Here is a 17,677-nt window from a genome sequence, read left to right as displayed (position 1 = left end):
GGTAAATGCAGGGGTGGGGGTGAAGGAGAGCTTTGACTTAGACTCTGAGAGGTGGGGGTGTGGCACAGGCTTAAACAGATAGCAGTGGAATGAGATGGGTGTGTCTCCAGGGAGAGAGAAGTTAAGGGAGTTGAGCTGTGTCTGCTTTAGAACTGTTTTAGGAGAGGCTGCAGATAAAGGCAAAGGAATGTTGACAAGCTGGGTTAAGGGGGGATGGTGAAAAGGGTATAGTGGAGGGGGGAATGTGGGATAAAAGAGTATAGGGGTTTGGGAGCTACTGGGTGTTTGGGATATCGGCTTCATTAAGGCGGCACAGGTCCTGGACAAAACGATAAGTTGGTGCTTTGGTTTTTTTTACTGGTAAGATCGGAGTGTTGCAGAGAGAGTGAGTAGGAATAATGAGGTGGTTAGAAACATCGGGAAGCAACGGGTCTGTAGGGCCAGTTCTTCCAGGTCGGGTGAAAGAAGGGAAAGGATCAGAGGTGCTGTGAGACCAAAAATAAGGTGTAAGGAGGTTCCTAACTAACTTAAAATGTTTCTTCCCAACAGAGGGACTGGGCACAAAGGGATTTTAAGGAGGAATGAGTAAAGGGCCAGTACACCAGGGGCAGGTAGGCTTGCCATCAATATCCATGACCGAGATTGAGGAAGGATGCTTAGCCCAGAACATGAGGGCAGGTCAGAAAAGATAGCTTCTGTGTAAGAAGGAAATTTACTCACCCAATACCTTGAGCAATACCCCAGGTTTGGCGAGGGTGACAGGGGTCCAGTCACGGGCTTCTCAGACCTTGGCCAATCCCAGCAGGGCCAACGGTGGGTCAGGAATTGGAAGGACAGTCCCCCCACGTGGAGACTCAAAGGGCCTGTCACTTTTCCAAGGACAGATGGACTTCCAGTGTCCGCTTTGATCGCACGCTGGGCAGGGTTTGGTTGGAGCTCCAGGTCTGGGGCACTCCTGTGACCAGTGCCCTTCTCTGCACTTGAAGCAGGCGCTAGATGGTGGTCGTTGTGCCACACACCCTTGCCCCATGCTGCCCTTCTGAGGCCTCGGGGGATCACCAGCTGCAGAGCTGTTAAGGCTTGGGTTGAAAATTTACCTTCTGTGGGAACCAGGCATCACGGGCTGACTGCCTGCTCCTCACGGCTGTTTAAACCTTAAATGCCATATTCGCTAAATCTCGGACCAGGGTTTGAGGGCCTTCTGCCTTTTTAAAGCTTTTAATGTCAAGCATCAGTGAAGCAGCTTAAAAAGGTGGCTGGGTTCTTAGAGGCTTTTGAATGATCTTAAGATTTTAAAAATTGACTCCTGTATGGGAAACGGTCTGAAGCCAAGCCATTACGGTGGGCATGTCTGCCCCTGCCTGCTTGATTGTTAATTTGATAACTCTAACCAGGTTTTTGTCTGGGAACCGCCTAGGTCAGGGTCGGTTAAATGAGCCTGGTGGGGGTGCTGCTGAACAGTGAGAAAAATGCGTTCCCTCTTATCAGCGGTTAGGGTAGAGGGAAGGATGATAAAAATATCATGCCAGGTCAAAGCATAAGCTTGAGTTAAATATTGAAACTCCTTAACGTAGGTGGTGGGATCGTTATAAAGGAGCTTAAACGCTTTCAATTTGAGATAGATCAGTGAGAGAGAAGGGAACATGAACCAGACCACTCTCTCAGTTCCCGCCACTTTCTGGAGTGGACAAAGGACAAGGGGGCTTTGCGATCCCACGTGCTTGCTCACCGGTGGGCTGGCCAATACAGATTCGGGTTCCTCCAGGGAGGCAGGTAGATTGGGAGAAGAGGACGTGGGGGGGCTCTGGTTGTGGCCAGAATAGGGAGAGCGGTAAGTAGGAGGGAAGGGGAGACAAGGTGTTCAAGCAGGTCCAAAAAGGCAGATACCATAGGGGGTCCAGAAGCAGTAGGAGAGGAAGAATTACTTTTTTTAGTCAAGAGGACTTGGGAAGGGGAGCAGCAAATACAGAGAAAGGGACGGGAGCTCAGAGGAAAGGCAGCCTGGATGTACAGAATCTCAGACTCTTTTTGAGTTTACTGGCAGAAATTATGGAGATTTCAGAGGATAGTGAAATCAAAAGTGCGGTGAGAAAAGTTGTTTCTTACTGGAGCTTTCTGACCCCTCTTGCTGGTCTCAGGGTGGGGACCATGGATTTGTGCTCTGATTCCCTATCTGGAAGGTCTGTTAGAGGCTGTGGGTGTTGGCTCAGAGGAGGCTGAGCAGGGAGGGAGCTGAGAAGGGGAGAGAGGGAGGGACTCCAGGGAGTCTGAGAGGTCTGGCTTGGGAGGAGGCACAGTGCTTCAGCCTTTGGGAGTTGAGGGGGTAGGGGAGGAGGTGATGGCGAGGGGTACCCAGAATATGGAGAAGGCCTTACCGGGGGCGCAGATGAGTCAGGGGGTCTGGAGAAAGACGGAAGGGGAGTACTGTCTGGGCTTGATTAAGAGTGTTTAGCTAAGAGATCTTGAGCAGGGTAACAGGTAGTAGAGAAGGACAGGAGCGAAGAAAGAAAAGAACCTGAACATATAGGACTTCTGATTATTTGTGAGTTTGTTGTAAAAAACTGTTGAGTTTGCAGAGAATGCCCAAATCGTAAGTGCTGTTTTCTGACTAGCGCAACTCAGTGTCCAATTGTTATTGAGGCCAAACATGGTTACAGAAAAGACCAGGCGTTTAAGGCAGAGGCCAGGAGCCAAACCTAATTCAGTAAGGTTGGCAGTAGGCACCCCAAAGGACTGTCCTTAGGGGCAAACTGCAGGGCATACGGACAGAGGAAGGGTGTCCTCTGGTCCCGTTCGCACCCGTCGGTCAGGAGGTGGCCCGGTAACCCTGAGCGGCGTCCTGGTCTGAGCTAGGGGCCCAGTGGGAGAGTCCTGGACTCTCCGGAACAAGAAGGTTTCCCTGGCGCAGGCCTGTGGCTTTAACCAGCAGACAGGGACCTCATATCAGAGAGAGACACAATGGAAGCCCAGGAAGGGGAGGGGGGCCTGGCTTTATGGCTGGTGAAATGGAGGTTAGTCAGGTCTCTTGTTCAGGGTGAGAGCAAGGGGAAGCAGAACATTTTAGAGAAAGTACTGCAGAGCTGCAAACAGGAAACACACAAACAGGTAGAAAGGGTTCAGACACACCCTCTGCATTCCAGGACTGCTCCGCCTAGTGTGTGGAGTCCTGTTATTAGCAGGAGTCTCAGGAGGTGACACAGAGATAAAAGGCTGGAGGCCACATGAGCGAAGGTAGAGACAGAGAAAAGATGGCCGTATGAGTTTGCTGGTCCTCGGTGTTCAGAGTGACAAACAAGACAAATGAGACAGAACAAACATACACAGAGAGATATTGACCAGAAGTCGCTCGTTCAGACAGGCTCTGGAGGTTCCAGAGGAGAGGAGGGATGGGCTGCGTCCCAGCCGAAGCAGGACCGGGATAGCACGGAGCCCATGTCCTTACCTCTACCAGGTTTCGGCACCAATGTAAAGGCGAAACTGAGGAACAGGGAGGAAGACGGACATGAGAGGACAAGGGAGAGCAGAAACAGAAAGATCTTTATTCAGTGGGGGGAGCTCCCAGACGAGGTTCCATGACCTAGGCCAACAGGTCAGGGAAGTCGTGCTCAACAGCTGGGGGCGCAGGTTTTTAAAGGGGTGGTGAGGAATATAGGGTAATTAGCATATGGGGAGTGGAAACCATGAGAATTGCTGGTGAACGCCTTGCTGGTGGACTCCTTGCTGCTTTCTTTGAGCCAGTAACATCTGGTTTCACTGGTTATCTTATCTGGCGCCAGCTGCTGCTGACCTTTGGGATGTGCAGGGAAGCTCGTGCAGGGCCCAGACCTGCTGCAGCTTAGTTCAAACGGGGGCTGCCTAGTTCAGATCTGACCCAAACAAGATCCATAGGTAGGTACATCAAAAGTACAGCTAGTCGAGTCCATCCAGTTCATATGTGCATGTGTTTATTTTACTTAAAAAAATTTGACAAATCACTGTCTTAGTGGACTTTAAATACCTATATCTATTTAGGAGCGCAAGAGGAGTAGTGGGTTATACTTTAGGCTAACTGTTCCCAGGAGGAAGATTTGGCTGCCTGCACCTGTAAAGAGTTACAGCTCAAATCCAAAGCCTCTAGGATTGCTATGATTTGTAGGATATGGTAGGATGTGCATTTGGGTACTGACTTGATAACAATGGATATGGTTGGGCTTTCCTTACTTTTAACTGTTGTCAATGATTAAAGACTTGAATACACTTTTCAGAACCCATTGAAGTGGTTTGGTTTGGTAATCTGCTTATAAAAATGCATGAAACTGTTTCTTAACATTTAAAATGTTTATATTGTTTTCTATCTAAATTTATAATTTCATTACACTGTATCTCATTAGATTTTATCGCTATGTAATGTTTTGAACATGAATGTTTTATACATAAATTTTATTTAGCATGTAATATAAATTGCATTATTATATAGTTTATGAGTTTTATCCATGAAAGTATTTTGTAACAATAATATCTGTCTATAAATAGAATTTTAAAATATATTTTAGTCATTTATAGTTTATAATTGTCACATAATTACTAAGACAACATAAAATAACCAAAACTTATCTTAGATTTATTGCCATTGAGCTGGTATAATATTATTCAGGAACTACTCCATAAGGCTTTCATGAATGTATTAAAATATTGCAAAATAATTCTTAATAGGAACATATGAATTAATTGGGAATCTACCTTTTAACTATATGAACGAAACTAATTTCTTCAATTCAAACATTTTTTGATAAATCTTGCTAAAATAGATGATTTCAGCATCAAGTTTGTTCTCTTTTAGAGATGGGAGTGCTGGATTGTGTGCTTCACGTAATGGAATAGTGATGCACAGAATTGTGTATCAGTAGTGTCACTCAATTATTTGAACTCCTTTATGAAATACTTTATCCTTAAAATTTATTTTTATTTCTTATTAGTTGCAGCTTGTTTAGGTTCTTATGGTATATGGAATGCAAAGAATTAGAAACCATTGACTCAGCAGTTTTGAATCATTAAAAAACATACAACAAATGCCCCGAACCCACTGCCATCAAGTCTTTCTGATTCATTCTGAACCTCTTGGTCACAGAAGAAACTGCCGATAGGGTTTCCATGGCTATACATCCAGCACCAGACTGGCATATCTTTCTCCCACGAAATGACTGGTAGATTTGAACTGCTGACCAATGATTAGCACCTGAGTAATTAACCACTATGCTAATGGAACTCCTCATTAGGGTCCTTCTTAAAACAACCCTAACTCATTGCCACCAAATGATTCTGACCCAGACCAGAATGATGCCATAGAATAGGATAAAACTGCCCCTGTGTAAGATGCTGAGACTGCAACTCTTTACTGGAGTGTACTGAAAGCTGTCTTTCTCCTATGGTGTGGCTGGTAGTTTTGAACTGCTGCCCTTTGCGGATAGCAGCCCAAGTAACCACCAGGACTCCGATTAGAATCTCTAGAGATATGCAATTCTGGGAAATAGACCAAAAAAGCCTTTATTAAAGCTTCTTAAATGGTTTTTAATTATATCTAATAGTTTTTAATGAGTCTTGCTGGCGCTGATGAGTAAGTGTTGGATGGTTAACCACAAAGTCAAAGATTCAAACCCACTCTCAGGGAGAAAGATGAGGCTGTTTACTCCCATAAAGATTTACAACCTCTTAAGGGTTGAAGTGGAAGGCAAATGGTTTGAGAATGATGATGGCAGCAAATGAACATATGCGCTTGATGTATGTATGGACAGTCAAGAATTGTACGAGGCCTCAATAAAATGATTAGACAACAAACCAACAAACACAAACAAAAAGATTTACAACCTCAGAAACCCTGTATAGGGTTACAATGGGACAGAACTGACTCTGGCAATGGTTTCTGAAATATCACTCCTTTACTTTGAGGCATCAGAGTCAACATTTTTAGAACATGCTGAAGAAGTTCAATGTTATGACTGTCAATAGACTCAAAGCATTAGGATATTTTATATGAAATGCTTTTATCAAGTGCTTTAAGCATGTTTTATCATTTAGTTTAATACATTGTTGAAGTCATGCTTCCATGACAGAAATGTTATAATTCAAATAACGTGTCTGTCCTCTAGTGTCAGAAGTCACCTAATTTCAGTTGGAGAGCAGAGAACCACCAGAGGCTAACGCTGATTCCCATGAAATCACACATATCTCTATTCTTAAATGTGTGGTTTAAGAAATCACCCATGGAAATCACATATATCTCTATTCTTAAATCTTTTTACCAATTGAAGCACTAGGTGTTCTTCTGACTGTACTTCTCTGGGGGGTTTGATAATTTATTGCAGTGGCCACACAAAACTCACAGATTATTACATGGTTTATTAGGGAAGTAACAAGCTACAGTTCAGGATCAGGACCAATTTCCAAGTGGTGTAGTTTTGTAACTTAGGACATATTACTTCTAGGACAACACAAGAGGCATCTTTTATGCTCTGCCCACAAGCATGCCCTAGTCTCAGCCTCTGCTGTTGGCCTCTGCTTTTGCTGGGCTTCACCACCAGGAACAACGTCAGCAAGTATTATAGCTCTTTTGACTACCATCAAGTACCTGGAGATGCCCTATTCTTCTAACAGACCTCCTACCTAGTGGTGCTCTGCTCTCTCACTCAGTGGTTGGGGATGCTTTGCTTTGCCGTAAGTTCTTTCAGCTGTATCACCCTGTCAGCAAAAGATGCCAAAGCCACTCAGCTGGATTGCTCCATTGGTCAGCAGGCTCATTGTAAACATTTGACTGCTACACTGCCTATTTTTCTTATACCATCTCTTAAACCAACTCAAGCGTTCCAACTTGCCGTCCTCCTGCATTCCCAGAGCAGGAAGCTTGGCACAGGATGCATTTGGCTCCTGGCCCATGATAAAATGGCATCTCCTTCCAACCTCTGTAGAACTGACTATAATCCTACTCCTCCGACCAGGACCACAAACTGACCATCATCTTTGTAGGTCACAGGCATTGAAAAGCCTATGCTATTGCAGGGCCCATAACCAGCCATCTTCTGGTATAACTTACAATAGACAAGGGACTCAAATGGTATGGGAAAGTGGAATTAAAATATGGTGGAATTTTCCCATAAACTTTGCAGCAAGCTCCTTTATAACAGAACTAAGTAAAGAAGACTGCTGCCCAGGTTCCATTCCACTCACACACTTCATTGTCCCAAACAAACGGGATTTAAGATGGTCTATGTGAGTAGCAGATGAATGCAGACAAGTTCTCTCAAGCATCCACTTTGTCACGTTAGGGTGCCCACAAAAAGGCCAATTAAATAGTGGCTTCAGAGGGATTCTGTGGGGCCAGTTAAATTCAAGGTCATAGTTACTGTTATTCAGGACTCCAAAGGAGTGACTATGATAGATTATTATAATTCAAATGATAATCAGTGCCTTCTTAGTTCATTGTCCGCTTTCACATGCACATGAGGTACTTGAAAATGCCATAACTTGGGTCAGACACATTGAAGTCCTTTAAGATACTTGATCCTTAACGCTTTAAAGAGGTCTTACCCAATGCAGTGTTTTGTCTGATTTTTTGACGAGTGTTCCTGGGGGTGTTGAGTGTAGCTCCAAGAAAAATGAAATCCAGGGCAAGTATTTTTCTCGTTTATTATGATGCATTTATGCATCCACGTGGTGAAGTGAAATTTCTTAAAATTGTTCTTCTTTCCATAATCCCACAACCTAGCCTCTGTACCTGCGGTTATAATTCCACTGGAGGGCGTCTGTCATGCCCACGGGCAGGATTAGGGTGGATGCATTGTGCACTCTGTACTTTATTGTTGTGCTGTTAGGCGCCATCAAGTTGGTTTCAACTCATAGCTCAGGATACATTGTGAGGATTGCCCTGCGCCATCTCGCAATTGTTCTTATGTTTGAGCCTATTGTTGCAGCCACTGTGTCCGTCCATCTTGTCAAGGGCCTTTTTCTTTTTCATTGCCCCTCTGCTTTACTGAATTGAAACCTGTCCACTTTGGGTGATCCTGCTGGTATTTCAAATGCCAGTGACCACTTCCAGCATCACAACAACATATGAGCCAACACAGTACGACAAACTTAACAGACAAATAGTAGCTGTACCTTCACTACATGGTGTGAATCAAATGACCACTCTTTGTTTCCTTGGTGTATCTCCCGAAAAAATAAATACATGTCCATCCAAGCCATTCCCCTGGGTCTTTGAAAGCTGTCCCAGAAGCAGGACTAGAGAGGATTCCTAGGCTTGAAGAAAGAAGAGCTATCAGCGGAACACTTTTGAAATCTCTGCCTGAAGTGATGGAAGCAGGGGAGGTCGTGACACGGAGACCTTGAGAGAGAGCAGAAGAGCAGTACCGAGGGCTTCTTGGCCCGTGCACTACGGCATAGGCCAAAGGGCCACGTGCCTGAGAGGCTGAGAACCAGAGAGAGACTTGGCTGCTGAAAGGAAAGGCACCGATGTGGACCACAGACTGTTTTGTTTTCCTGTTTCATGCTGCGAACTTATGGCCCAGTGTTCACTGCAGTCATAAATCCCCATACTTGTGAGTGTTATCTGTGAGTTCTGTGTCACTGTTTGACAAATGATCAAAATGAGGAACAGTTGGTGTCAGAATATGGTTACAAAAAGATGAATGGAGGGATGGGGACATATCTGACTCTCTGCCTGTGACAGTCAGCCTGTGGAGTTGGATTCTCCATTTTCCTTGAGGAACCTGAAGAGGTCCGATCTGGCCATTTTTGCAGTCGACCTGTGAGGACATTAGTGTGCTTTACATTGAGGTATAATTCGTACTGAAGGCTGTAGTCTTTGCTGTTCATCACTAAGTGCTTCACGTCCTCTTCACTTCCAGCAAGCAAGATCTTCCCCCAATCCTGATGTCATGTTATTCTTCATATGGTTCACCTTCTGGAATAATTTGTTCAGCATACAGATTGAACAAGTAATGTTGAAAGGATACAACACTAATGCACACCTTTCTTCATCTGAAATCACAAAGTCTAGCTTTGTTCTAGTTGAAAGTCTGCTTCTTGGTCCTTATATAAGGTCAGCCCGAGTACATGGAGTGTTCTGGAATTCCCATTCTTTACCATTATTATCCTCAGTGTTTTATAATCCGCACAGCCAAATGCCTTTGCAGCGTCAGTCAAACACAAGCAAACATCTTTCTGGTGTTCTCTGCTTCAGTCGAGCTCCAGCCACGAACACATTCTTTCTATAACCTCTCTAAATCCAACTTCTATTTCTGCCAATTGATTATCATCAGGAAACGTTTACTTTTACGTGTTATTAATGATATTGTTCGACAATCCCACATTTTATCTGGTTACCTTTAATAGTATAGCAATACATGTAGTTGAGGTCAGCTGACTTTACTGACACTAGTCAAATGTCCCCGGGGCCATTGTACTAATAAGATCATTTCATCAATATATTCTGTTTGTATGTGTTGTAGGTATTCTCTGAAACCAAATGACCAAATCTTGGCTGAAGACAAACACAAGGAACTGTAAGTGCACTAACCCCTAGGCTGTATGGAGTTTACTATCTGTGGAATAGATGTATGGAAGTATATTAATCTTTAAATTGATAGGAAATATGAAAGCGTAATTAACACCACGCTCTTCATCCCAGTAGGACTAGGATAAGCTCCATTAAATATTGAAGAAACAAAATGGTTATTCCCATTTTATCATCTCGCCCAGGGGTCAGCAAACTTTTGCAATGGAAGAGTCAATCCTGTCCCTCACAACAATGTAAAAATTATTCAAGAGCTAAAAATCTAGTTTTTACAAACATGAAATCACTGTTATCTGAATAGTTTTATTTCCATTTTCAGTTTTACTTTAGAGTCACGTGTATGTGTCTACCAAAAGAGCTATCTATGGCTCAAGAGCTCGAGTCTGCGCACCCCTCATTTATACCAATGTTTCTTAAAATGAGCGAAATTCCCCTGGGAGTCACTGGAGCAATCCAGGGAGACTGCAAAAGCTTATACCCATACTGTATCTTAGATGATCAGTTTTAGTACAAGAATTTTTTTATTGCTAGGAGGTTATTGAGTAATTTATTTTTCTTGAGAAGCAGTAGGCTAAATCTGTTTGAGAACCTATGATGTAGAGTAAGACTATTTGGGGATATGGGTCATTTTCATTACCTAGAGAAAAATTTAAATTAGTTATTAATTTTTTGTGTTTATTCACCTCATTTGTTCCATGCTTAAATATAGAAATGTAATTTTGTTTCATTTGTTGCTTTATGGAAAAAGTAAATGCCTAGCTGTTTTGTTTAACAGAAGATTAAAACACATTTAAGCGTAAAGTTTGAAATGAGGATAGAATTTTGCCTCCTTTTTAAACTGTAGATTAAAATTATATATACTCCCCTCCTCCCAGTATATTTAATGGAATATTATGCATTTATCTAAATGTTTTAGAGTAAAATTTAATATCCTGAGGATTAAATAGACGAAGGTCTTGCATACCTATAAAATTACATAGCTTGGAAGGAACTTCTCTGTGTGACGGGATTATGGGTGAATTTTATTTTTGTTCTTTTCTTATCTCTCCTAATGAATTGTGTTGTTTCTACAACAAAACAAGATAATTTGATGAGAGAAATTAAAAAATTTTCCAAATGTGAGGTGTTTAATATGAATAGAAATCTGCTTAATGGTACCTAAGAACAACTAAGAGATAAAATTTAAATGTCTAAGCATAATTAGTTTGCCAAGTGAGCAATGTAATAGAGCCTGAAAGGGTTTCCACTTCCCCGTTCTTTTAGTACATGAGTCATGAACTTGTGTTACAAGAATGACATGAGACAAAAAATTCTATCCTTTCTATTTTTTATAAACTTTTATTGAAGCTCTATCCATTTAATTTTATATTTTGTTCAATTAAACCATAATTTTCTAATTCTAATTCTGTTTTCTAAAAGATCATACTGATCCACCATGATATTGCCAAAATGCTATGTACTTTTGAGAAGTTTGATTCTGTGTATTCCATAATGAGAGGACAATGAAAGCTTTAATTTAAACATTTCTTTTAAAATATGACTTTTTGAGGTAAAAGGAGCCCTGTGGCACATGCAGGGGTGCAAACCATGAGCCCCTTTGTGGGAAAAAGACAGGGTTTCCACTCCAGGACAGAGTGACAGTCTTGCAAACCCACAGGGGTGGTTCTGTCCTGTCCTCTAGGCTCACTCTGAGTTGACTTGTTGGCAGTTAGTTTACGTGGTAAAGGAGTCATGGTGTTAGGCATTGGGTTTGTGGTTCAATCTCAACAGCTTTCCTGCTGGAAGAAGCTGAGGGTGTCATCTTTTCCTTTACATATTTAGAGTCTGGGAAAACCTGAGTAGGATGGCAATGAGTCATAAAGGACTTAATGATAGTAGGCTTTGTTTTTATGTGGTAAGTGTTAAGTATGTTTTTCATTAAAAATGTTCTTAGTTCCTAAAATCTGGTGACTCACACTCCATATACCCTTGCTCATTCACTGACTCACGATTCACAAAAGTATTTGTTGTTCGTCTGCTTGGAGAAAAAAGGTTAAAATTAGTCAGAAATGACAGTAACACCTGTTTTTCTTTCTTTTAAAAAAACCTATTTATTTATTTTAATAGTTTTATTAGGGGCTCATACAATTCTTATCACACATCAATCGTATAAAGCACATCTGTACATTCATTGCCCTCATCATTCTCAAAACATTTGCTCTCCACTTAAGCTCCTGGCATCAGGTCCTTATTTTTCCCCTCCTTCCCCACTCCCCCCTCGACACTTGTTTTTCTAAGAAGAATGGTTTTCTCAAGTTCCTAATTTTCTATTTTACATATTAAGTATTTAGGAGATAAATTTAAGCAGAAAAACCAAGCAATTAAGATTGTGTTGTGATGCATTAAAAGCTGTAGAGTTAATACTTTTTTCTTTATGCTTTATCAAGTAACTGAATCCATAGTTTTTTCTTCCCTCACTCAGTTAAAATAGAGTAATATTAAACAATTAAAATTTTTTTCAGTATTTTAATAGTCTTTTTTTAAATTTTAACTTCTCAGTTGTCACTGTGTTAAGCACTAAAGAAGTTCCTGTATTCTTGTATAAATTGATATTTATTCACAAATTTAATATTATTTAATATGTCATGATAGTTCTACAAGTGCAGATTTTTTGGCATTCTTTCATCATACTTGTCCAATCTTTTTTTGTTGTTCTATTTTTGTTTTATTTTAAAGTAATTTTATTGGGGACTCAAATAACTCTTAATCATAATCTATACATAGTTCAATTGTATAAAGCACATTTGTACATTTGCTACTCTCACATTCTCAAAATATTTGCTCTCTATGTAAGCCCCTGACATCAGCTCCTCATTTTTCCCTCTCCCTCCCTTACCCCCCTCCCTCATGAAACTTTGATAATTTATAAATTATTATTTTGTCATATCTTACACTTTCTGATTTGGATCACTTGTTCCCTTTTCCCTGGGTATGTTAACACCACTTCCTTTCTCCCCACTCCTCCCTCTCCCATATCCCCCTGGAACTGTCAGTCTTGTTGCTTTCTCCTCCAGATTGTTCATCCAGCCTATTTTATTTAGACAGAACTGCAGAGATATTAACATGCACAAAAACAAAGCAGAGCAAAACCAAGCAACAAAAGAAAACAAAACAACAAGAAACCAATGCCAAATTAAAAACAAGTAAAAACACACAACAACAACAAAAGAAAAGTTTGTAGTTAGTTCAAGGACTGTGTGTTTTCTTTTAGGAGTGTTTTCCAGCCAAGCCCTGACCCCAAAGTCTATTTTTGGTATTCCCTGGGGACTTCATTGCTGTTCCCCTTGCTGTTCTGTTGCATGCCCTTAGTGCTTGCCTTGGTGTGGTGGGATCAGATTGGGCATAATTCTCACACTGTGTCTCCAGTGTTGTTCCTTATAGGGCTATGGGTCAGTGAGGGATGCCGTGTCTCATAGTGGGGCCGGCCATATGGTCTTCTCTGTGGATTGACTGCTCTGAGTGGGAATATCGTTGTCAAGGCTTGGTGGGCCAGGATGTGCTCCACTCTCTTTTCTTCCCCTTTCATTTGCTCCCGTGTGCTCTGATCAGACATGTCCTTCTCTTTCAGCTGCAGCTTCAGTGCTGTAATAAATTCTTCTGTGGGGAGGGGCAGCTGTCCATGTAGCTGGTTTTGGGGCTGGTCCCTCAGACCTCTCCACTGGCATGTTGACTTCACATCTTGGAGCACTGGGTTGAAGTCTGGTCCCTCTTTCCCAGTGGATATATAAACAATGCCCTCCCCTTGGGTCTGTTGATGCCCTGTTCCCCCACTACCCATTTCATTTTTAATTCCCCCCGCCCTTTTTGGTTTGCTACCATATATATATATATACCTGGATTTGGTCTGGACCTTACCATACTACCTGGTCCTCACCCCAGGAATGTGTATATATATATATATATATATATATATATATATATATATACATATACCATATTATTAATTTTTAATCCCCCCTTTTTGGTTGGCTATCATATATATATGTATATATATCTGGATTTGGTCTGGACCTTACCATACTAACTGGACTTCATCCCAGGAATGTTTGTATACAGTAGCTCTTTCCCAGTGCACACATGTTGTACTTGTCCTTTTGTGCTTGGCTTAATTTGCTTAGCATGATTTCCTCCAGTTCTTATGTGGTGATGTGCTTCATACTTTCATCACTGCTTTATCCTATGCGTGGTGTCCATTGTATATATGTACCACAGTTTTTTAATCCATTCTTCATTTGGTGGAAATTTGGGTTGTTTCCAACTCTTTGCAATTTTAAACTGCTGCAGTGAACATGGGAGCACAGATGTCTGGCCGTGGTTTGTTTCTTGTCTCTTCTGGATATATGCCCAGCACGGGAATTGCTGGGTCATATGGTAGCTCGATTTCCATCTGTTTTAGATAATGCCAGATCGATTTCCATAGTGGCTGTATATACCTACAAATCCACCCTTAAGCCAATGCTATCTTGAGGGCTTTTTTCTCTTTGTTGCCCTCTGGGGAGGGGCTGTTATATGTAGTAGTCTCTTATTTATGGTTGGTGAGTGCTGTTCTTCTGCCTGCCCATAATGGATTGGGAAGGATCTTTTGTAGGGCTGGGTTTCTTCTAATGTATTCTTTGAGTTTTTCCTTGTCTGGGAAGACTCTTCTCCATCTATCTTGATTGATAATTTGGCTGAGTAGAGTATTCTTGGGTTTGCATTGTTTTCCTTCAATTTTTGGAATATGTTACTCCACTCTCTTTCTTCTTCATAGTTTCTGATGATAGGTGTGAGCATATTTTCATTTGGGAACCTTTGTATGTGATTGCTTGTTTTTCCCTAGTTGCTCATGATTTTCTCCTTTTCCTCAAAGTTGGGTAGTTTAACTACTATGTGCCTTGGTGATTTCTTGGGATCCAGTCTAGCCGGTGTTCTTTCATTCTTCTGAATGGTTGCCTGGTTTTCATTCATTAAGTTGGGGAAGTTTTCCTCCAACCAAGAATTCTCTCATAATTGTTGCAGACGACTTCTTTGTTGTGTCTTCCTCCATTAATCCAATTATTCCAATGTTGTTTTTCTTCATAGCATCAAATATAGGTCTTAGGTTTTCTTCAGCTTCTCTGATGACCTTATTAGATTTTTGTTTATGTTAAAGTCTGCTTAGCTGTCCTCCAAGTCAGTCGTATGGTTCTCCAGTCAATTCTCGAGGTCTGTGAGTTTGCTACTGGTTTTTGTTATCTCCTTCCTAACTCTTGTATTTCTCTTTTGTGTATGGCTTTTATCTCCTCTATCATTTCATCCTTTTTCTGTATTGTTTCCCGCATATCCAGTATGACTCCAAACATCATTCTGAAAATTTCTTTCTGTTGTAGCTCAATGTCTGCTTCTTCCATGCATGTTGTTTGGTTCACTACATCTTCTGCCATTGCCTTTTGTTTCTCCTGTCGTTTTGTTGAGGTTGGGGCTGATTTTTGTTTGCATTGCATTGTTTTAGAGGAGTCAGGTGCCATTTTCCTGGGAGTCAAAGAGCACTGGCTCTCTCTGGGAGACTTGTAGGAATGTTTCTTCGAACTCCTTACAGCTAATTTCACTACGGAATTAGCTTACCACTTTATCCTCCTGTGGTTCCACTCTCAAGAGGAGTACCCCAGATGCTGCTAGGTTGCTTGCTTTGGTGTAGAGCACTGCGAATGGTGGGCGAATTGCCCTGGCCAGTTGGATAACTGCGGATGTTCCGCAGAGGTTCCTGAAGCAGCTTGGAACATTGGTGGGTGTTGGCTGAGGTGCCATAGGCCCTGTGAGGCACAGGGGGGAGGGGGAGGGAAGTTAAGGTAGGGGGGAGGAAGTTCCCTCAGTCACGTGGGACAACAGAAGAAAAATACGAGCTCCCCCAGTCACACAGGCAGGAATTCCTCTGTAAGAAGTTGGGCAGAGTATCCCCTGGTGGATGTCTGCTGGGCTTTCCCCAGTCTCAGGCTAGCAGTACATGGTGGAGCTCCCCTAATTGGGTGTGGTGCATGCGTAAATGCCCTAGGCTAAAGGGAGTGGTCTGGATGCCAGCAGTGGTGAGTAATAGAACAGTGAAGAGACAAAGAGTAGGAAAAAAACCCCCCACAAAACTCACAGTAGGAAAAAAAACCCACAGTCTAAGCCCGCTGAGACTGGGGGGGAGGCATAGAGAGAAGAGATGGAAATAAAAGTAACAATACAGCTGAGCCCCCATCCCTGCACGTGGGGCTGCATGGGTTTAATCCTTGCCTGGAGGCAGCGGCAAGCTGTGGCTGTGTTGAGATTAAGCCCCTGCGCTGGCTCCAAATGTTCCCAACTCTGGCAGAGACAGTGGCAAGGGTAAGGTCAAGACCTAGCCATTCTCCACTGTGGTAAGCAAAAATCCCCCAGCCCCTCAAACCGTTACGGATCTGTGCCTGTTTATCTTTATGATGCTCCTCCTGCAATCCAGCAGTGTTGAATTTCCCTCTTAGTAATTCTCATGTGCAGATTTCTGTGGAGTCCCTCTGGTGTGTGTTACTCAGTCGCCAGCCTTCTGGTAGTTTCCAACTTTTTTTAAGTGCAGATTTTATATAGTGCTCCACCCCGCAATCAGATACTTTTTCTTTCATGCCAAGCAGTTACCAAGGTGTACAATAATTTCTGAAGGGGGAAAAAAAGGCCATATCAATCACAAGCCTTAGTTCTATATTATAATGTGTGCACTAATTGTATCAAGATGCAATCTCTGATTAACTTAAGTGTCATAGCAAATATCTTCAGACACATAGCCAATCTCAAGTGAATTGAATCAGTCAAGTGCGTGTATGCCAGACTTCTAAATATAAGGCACTTCCCCATTCTTCCAAGAAGAGTATATAGTACAAAGATCTTTCACTAATTTGATATAAAAGCTTTATAGATGTTTACGAAATACTCAAATATATACTTGTAAATTAACTTAATTACTTTATATGCTTTACTACTTGGTGAAAATTTATATTCTCTATAAAATGCTATATTTTCTTTTCTTTGAAGGTTTATTTAAAATCTTCACCATTGATAACTTGTCACCATTGGATCTCTTTTTCATCTAATGTTGATTCTGTATATAATGCCATCACTGGGAATTTTATTCTTAGCCATAGGTGCCACTTCTCATTACAGGAAAAGCATTTAAAAATATTTATTTTTGTTTATTCATGATACGTGTAAAGTTACTGTTTCATACATTGTTTAGGGTGTTCTGTAGAAAGCACTGTATAATCACGCTCCCTATTTGCGTGTGAGCTTGTGCTTCCCAGAATAAATTACTAAATGCATTCTTCTTTTTTATTCAAATCCTCAGCTGACTTCTGTTAAGACTCTCAAACTACCATGGATTGAGATTATGTCTTTAAGCGTAGTAGTTGTCAGCCAGTCAGTTATCGGAGTTACAGTTTTTCACTTCTTTTGATGAACTTTTGGCTTTTTAAAAAAAAAAACTTTAAGTCCTGGGTGTAAAAGTTTTTCCTATTGATATGTTGGTTTTCCTATGCTGAGTTTGTTCCAACTCAGAGCAACCCTAGATAACTGAGAAGAACTGACCATAAGGTTTCTGAGGTTCTAACCTTTACCGTGGCAGGTTGCCCAGTGTCTTTCCATGAAGAGTGACTAGTGGGTTTGAACTGATGCTCTTTTGGTTGGCAGCCAAATGCTAACTGGTGTCCCTTGCCCCCAGGAACACCCCTACTCCATTTCCCTACAACAGTTTGTTCGGGTTTTCCCCATATCTTACAAGATCCAATATATCCGTTCACATACAAATATACACATTAACATACACAAATCTAACACGATTAATGAGGTAAGATATTAGTAAGGGAAGGAAATCTAAAGGACTAGAGGATATTTATGTGGTTCATCAGTGCTCTACCACACCCTGGGTTTTCCATCCCTCTGTGGGACCCTTCTTAGTCCCTGGGTCTTTCAAGTTTACAAATAGCATCCAAGGCACAAGTGATTTCTGTTTACCTGTGACATCAGAGAAGGAGAGTCAGATATAAAAGACATAATGAATTTGTTGCTAATTTCCTCCAGGCACAATTGATTCTTTTGACTTTGATGCCAGAATACCTGAATTGTGCC

At 41.7% G+C, this 17,677-nt stretch overlaps 1 protein-coding gene across 2 annotated transcripts in view; it reads left to right on the top strand.

Annotated features, from left to right (window-relative positions):
* ADK (adenosine kinase) overlaps positions 1-17,677 on the top strand; it is a 560,488-nt gene that overhangs the window by 79,622 nt on the left and 463,189 nt on the right. For both annotated transcript variants that reach the window (XM_075534681.1, XM_075534682.1), the window contains exon 3: positions 9,483-9,536. In XM_075534681.1, the coding sequence (XP_075390796.1) occupies positions 9,483-9,536 (54 nt within the window). The remainder of the gene's footprint in view (positions 1-9,482; positions 9,537-17,677) is intronic.

This window comes from Tenrec ecaudatus, chromosome 16 (assembly GCF_050624435.1).
Source record: "Tenrec ecaudatus isolate mTenEca1 chromosome 16, mTenEca1.hap1, whole genome shotgun sequence".
In the NCBI taxonomy this organism is placed as follows: domain Eukaryota; kingdom Metazoa; phylum Chordata; class Mammalia; order Afrosoricida; family Tenrecidae; genus Tenrec; species Tenrec ecaudatus.
The sequence above is the reverse complement of the archived record's forward strand: the minus strand, read 5'-3'. Positions and strand labels throughout refer to the sequence as shown.